This window comes from Hippocampus comes, unplaced genomic scaffold (assembly GCF_001891065.2).
Source record: "Hippocampus comes isolate QL1 unplaced genomic scaffold, H_comes_QL1_v1.1 scaffold7, whole genome shotgun sequence".
Lineage (NCBI taxonomy): Eukaryota > Metazoa > Chordata > Actinopteri > Syngnathiformes > Syngnathidae > Hippocampus > Hippocampus comes.
In genome coordinates, this window is record NW_017842060.1 from 7,843,000 (window position 1) to 7,849,161 (window position 6,162).

Sequence of the window (6,162 nt, forward strand, 5' to 3'; positions counted from 1 at the left end):
CCATTCTTTTAGCTTACTTTGTGTTTTTGTTGTCGTTTTCTAAATGAAAACAGACATGCAGATGAAAAGCTCTTTCAGAAAATGCTATCAATCCAACCATTTCTGCACATTTTAAAAACATTATTTGGCCCTGGGAAATAGAAAATGATTGGTATAAATTATAAAACACACACTAAGCACATACTGTATATTGTATGTACTGTATATGCGCAATGTATACACACACACACATACACACACAGGCAAAAATTCCCCTTAATTAATAATTTCAGCAAGTGAATCAAAATGAAAGAAAGTGATGTTTCATAATGGTTCTTATTTTGGATTATTAAAAAAAAAAGAGACTTAACAGAAATATGAGATACTGCACGTACTGCAAACAGAATTCTTTCATGCCCATTAACAAAGAAAAATTATTGCTAATTTGTATTCGGAGGTTTGGGCGGTGACCTGAGTTATGTGGACGTGTTCATTTTGGACTAACACAACTTGGAGATCAATTTTGGATTTTAAGGAGAATAATTACGTTCACTGCTAAATATCCTGCAGAGGGCACTGTTTAGTATCAGCGTTCAACCAAACAGACTTTCTGAAATAAATTCTGCATTGTTCTTGATGATGACATAAGCAAACAAAAAAAACCGATGTCATCCCACCTCGGTATGTGCACTGCGATACAACAAACAAAAAGTATGACAAAGGTCAGCGTTTTTTTTTGTGTTTGTTTTGCTATATGGAAGAAAGAGCACACTGGAGGGCAATGTACCTTCACCTCGTTTTGTGTGCTGCACAGGAATTCAGCACTGAAGGTCACTCAGTGGACTTTGGGAAGTGGCGGAAGATTGTCTTGTGCTGATGACTTTTGTCATCCAAAAGAGCAGCTGTTTTTTGGAGTTTTTTCTTTATTTTTTCTTTGTTGGGATGCTTTCACATCCACTCAGCAGACACTTTATTCGATACTCCACTGTCTGAGAGTCTCCTATACAAGAGCTGTATCAAAAATTCTGAACAAAGATAATAATTATATGCCTGTGAGTATTGTTATATTTTCTGTCCAACTGCATTACTCCACCGTTTGTGTTCAAATATCGGTTCCTTGTAAAACAGCAAATAATCGATACTAACGTTAGCATGTCAATGACATGTTGAATTGTTTGTTAGCATTAAGCTAAATGGAAAGCAGTTACTGTATCATAATACTATGGACATTGGAGGGGTAGTATTGTGATAGTATTGCATCATGAGTACCCAATGATTCCTACTCCTCCTAAAACAAGTGTGATTATTAATATTCAAGTAAACAATCTGACATATTTTATATGCATATTTTACATACATGATTGTTTTTCTTTTTTTAAACACATCTACGAATGACCTGGCCAATCTGTCCATGAAAAAAAGGAGGTGGAAGTGAAAAAAAAAGTCACCAAAAACTTTTGTGAAATCATTCTCAACCCTCCTGTCTTGTGCAGAGAAACAAAGACAACGAAAGTCTTAGTTCAACGATAAGATTTATTTAAACTACAATTGATGGAGAAACATCATTTACAGATCTGTGATGGAGCGACTCCCCAAGCAGTGAGGTGCGGCCCCTCGCATACCATTTTTTTCTTCTTGGGAGGGGTTAAAGTCTGAGGCATAACCTTGCACAGCAACGAACTTGCATAGCAACACTTACAGATAGCAGTATAAAGTCTGACGCACAACCTTGCACAGCAATGAACTTGCAGAGCAACACTTACAGATAGCATGATGTTTGATATTAGTTCGTAGGTGATTATAAGATACAAGTTAACACTTCCACTCCTAAGAGTGTTCATTGCACAATTGCCACGTCACATTATTGATCATGTCATATCATGACTTACTCTATGATTTGCAGTCTAAAACCGTAATGAGCCGGTCTTCCATCGCGCATTGCTGTTTTATCTCATCCTCGGTATCCTCTTTTCTCTTGAACATGCACCAAATACACCCCCCACACCCAGGCGAAGCATTATGATGCAAATATATGAGAAAAATCTGTTTTGATGTGTGTGGATGATACTGAAACACCCACAGGGTACATTGCATACTTAAAGTGAAATATGGTGGCATGGTTTTATTTCATGAGCCCATCGTTTATTCATAACACATATTAAGGAGACGCGTTGAGACAAAACAACCGCTGAGTTGATTTGTTGTGAGCCTACCTGACAGTTTTACTATGGTGAGTATTAGGTTGCTGTATTTGTTTTTATTTGTCAAGGCAAATGGAGAGAAGCTACGTCCCTTAAAGTCATGTGACATTTATGCATCGCTGTGCAGAAAATCTGGGCAACTTTACTGCTATTCTATTTGATGCCACCAGCCCCGATACCCAAAAGAAAACCGCAGTGCATAAAATATGATGTTCAGAAAATAGGCCAGAGTTTCTGTGATCTTCATCTCATCATCCCATTTTGTTGCATTTTTAGCACCATGACACTGTTGAAGCAACAGTGTGCAATTACCCAATCTTGCGATTAAGGCAACTAGCTTGTAAAAAGGAGATTAGCATCTCTGTCGTTGCCATGACAACCTTAGAGTGCCTTCTTCAGAATATAAAGCTATAAAAATTGGTGGATCAGCCAGGACTCCTTGGTACTTGGGTTAGCACGAGCATAATTAATTAAATTTACAAAAATGGAACTCTTTTTTTTCTCTCTCCCACTTTTGCTTCAATTCAACAATCATCATGTTGCTCCTTCTGGAGTGGGTGTCTTGACTATGTGGGGGGAATATAATACAGGCACATGGACATACAGGGAGGTAGAGGAGACATCATAACCCCGCAGCAATATTAATTGCTCTTTGCTGAGGATAAAGAATGCATGCCTGGGAGTATTGTTATGTTATCTGTCTACATGTGTTGAGTGTTCAAACATTTGTTATTTAAAATATACAGTATATATATAAAACGCTGCCACATAGATGCTATTTTTAAGTGTGGTGTTTGGATTAGCATTATGCTAGTGGACATAACGGCTGAACTACAATATGTGGTTGTATAATGAAAAGACAAGGAGTAATTCTCTTAGTTTTTTGTTTAGTTTGACGGGAAACTTCTTGAATCGTATTGTACGCCGTGTACCGAGATACACATTTTATTGTCTTTTAATGGAGAGTTGCACACCTCTGATGAGATTTTTTTTTTTTAGATACTTATCAATATACTGTCATTATTTCATTATTGATCATGTGCATTGGCAGCGATTTGATAGGTTTTTTTTCAAATAACTGAATAGTTGCCTTACAAATCTAGATAATTACCGTGATGGATTTCTTGACTTTAAGAAAAGGATTTACATGATACCAACAAATATTTCCGCCAATCTAATATCCATAGCAAAGAGAAACACTGCTTAGAAAATAGAATACGAAGAGTCGCCTGAACCTGCTGGCTAATATCAAGTTTCATTCCAAAGTTCAACATTTACTGCATGACTCAAGAAGGTGTCAGCAAGTGAACTAACAGAGGCGCTTTTATTCACGTATGTGTACTCTGGATCATAATTCACCTTCGAAATCCAGATCAAGTTTATTGCAGCGTAATCCGAGCGCAGCGCATTTAGGTAAAGTCCGGGATTAAGTCCTGGTTTGTTCATACCACTGGGCGACAAGATCATTAGGAAATTGTCAACTTGGTGATCACATAAAATAATACGGCAGTGAATTACATGCAGATCTTTTTTTTTTTAATCGGATTCCACTTTACACACTCCTGCAATTCGAAACGGCTGTCAGTATGAAGCAGTGTGCTACGTTAACCACAATAATTATAAGGAAGAAAATTATTCTAAAGACTCAATATGGATTAAATATAATCAAATAGGCCAATGATTGTGTATCTACAAATACCTTTGAAGTGAAAAACTAGCTGGCATAAGCACTAAAATGTGTTTTTTATTGCATCAATATTGTACTGGAGGGCATCATAAAAACATAAAAGTTTAGATTGTTTTTACGAGGGCCGGACCGATATGTATTTTTGGAGGCCGATGCGGATTTGGCCGAATAGAATTCCCCTAACAGATTAATCCACTGATTAATGGAAAAAAAATGTACATACCGTATAATGAATACAAAAAAAAAACGTGAATTTGGTTCCATAACACAGCATTAAATATATGAATTACAGACAGAAAAAGCAAAATTGGCAAAAATCAGCAGATTTTTTTGTGGGGGTGGGGGGGGGATGTTTGAACGTAAGTATCTTTTTCTTATTTTGCAACGTGTTCATGTAAAACAAAACAGCTGATTTTTAAAGAGCTTGATTGAAAAGGTCGGCCGATTAATCAATCAGACCCTTGCTTTTATCTGGATGATAAGAGATAATAAGAAAAATAAATCTGTTAAGATTATACCGAGTACAAGTGCCGTTAGTTTCAAGTCATTTTTTCCTCCTGTCTGATATCCTCACTTTCACCCTCATCGTCATTCACACGCTCTCCAAAAATCATCACTTTTTTAACTTGCTCCTCGTCATTGATCTTGCAGGTTGTGTCCGTTGACCAGGCCCGACTCCCAAAGGTGCACCAAGGGAGTCTTGTGTCTGGAACTGTGGGAGGCCTGCACCACCTAAATGACAGCGAGAATGCAAAAAGACAGGGGGCGATCATTGATCAAGGTAAAAAAAGCGAGGAGGGGACTGAATGAGTGGGAAAACCGAAAGAAAATGAAAAATCAAGGCAATCAGATGTACGATATGAAGATGAAAATGGATGAACTGATTTAACACACTTTCAGAAGGCTTTGAGGGTTTCTGATATGTAGTCCTTTATTATCTCAACCTAATCTAAATCATCTTTCCCCATTGCTATGAATGGAAATTGCATTAATTCGTTCAGCCTCCACCCCCCCAAAAAAAAACAAAATTAAAAAAAAAATTTCACAGAAAACTAGTACAGTACTCTATAATATTGTACTTTCTAAAAACTTACAATAGTAATAATCATGAAATCCAATTTTTGTTACACTTTGCTTCAATTGAATAGCCATTGTGCGTCAATTGAATGGCCAGCCAGACAGATGGACGTCTGTCCAATATTGACGTCTCCATTCATTTCAACTAGGCTCAGCTCCTCGCAGAGGATAAAGAATGCATTGTATAACTGTGAGCACTGATAAGATTGAATGCCTAAAAGTGTTGCTGGTCTTTTGCGCTTCCAAAATGGTGGTCATTTTGTTCATTCTTGCCCATCTCTGATCAACTCCTCCCCTATTCACTTGTGTTGTGGTGAATGTCTTGTGAGATATACAAACACTCGACATCCACTTGCTCCTCTAATCTTTTTCTGTCCTATTGGCTATAGGTCCGTTTCACGTCACAATCACAGCCTGTGGCTCAGCCCAACTCAATGTTGACCACACACACAGATGAAGATTTGTTGTACAGGCTTCACATTTACGATTGTGAGTCCCAACCGTTTTTTTTTCGAGCAGATCATGAGCAAAAAAAAAAAAAAAAAAAAATCACTCTCAGCACTACAAAATCATCATCACTCAAGATAATCTCTTAGAGACATCTGATAATGGGGCCTTTGATGAAAGGGAAGGAAAAATGCCCCCACTTGGCCCGATTATCGTTTTCTACTGTATTTACCCTGCTTGAAACACAGATGTCAAAATGTGATGTTGATTGCTGAATTGCTTTAGTCCCACTGTATTTCCTCTCCATATCATCTCTTTGGATGACTTTCCTGCCCCCCCCCCCATCTTGTTTTGTTCACACACACACCCACCCACCCCGAGGCGAGATTATTACGGCGCCGTAATCAGCCACCGATGATGAACAGAAAGAACGTGTGTGGAAAGAGGCGACAACACTTTGAAATAGATGCAAGGAGCCATAATGCAGGTAATGGGAGACACACACACACACACACACACACACACACACACACACCCACACACACACACACACACACACACACACACACACACACACACACACACACACACACACACACTCACTCCCCAGACTCTTCTTCCCTGTCTCCTTATCTCCCAAGATAAGCTGCTCACTGTGTGTTCTGAGAGCTATCAGATGTTTTGCGGCCCACATTTGGCGCTGTTGAGATGCTCGTTTTGAAGTCTGTGAACTTTTCAACAAGAATACGTTTCAAATTCACCACCACAGAA

General features: G+C 38.3%; 1 protein-coding gene across 2 annotated transcripts in view; it reads right to left on the bottom strand.

The window, feature by feature from the left end:
* Nucleotides 1-1,494: 1,494 nt before the first annotated feature.
* Nucleotides 1,495-6,162, bottom strand: part of misp3 (MISP family member 3) — a 10,445-nt gene continuing 5,777 nt past the window's right edge. The window contains exon 4 of one of the 2 annotated variants that reach the window (XM_019862626.1): nt 1,495-4,599. In XM_019862626.1, coding sequence (XP_019718185.1) covers nt 4,504-4,599 — 96 coding nt within the window. In that variant the 3' untranslated portion in view covers nt 1,495-4,503. The remainder of the gene's footprint in view (nt 4,600-6,162) is intronic. The other variant, XR_002167334.1, reaches the window with a different exon arrangement.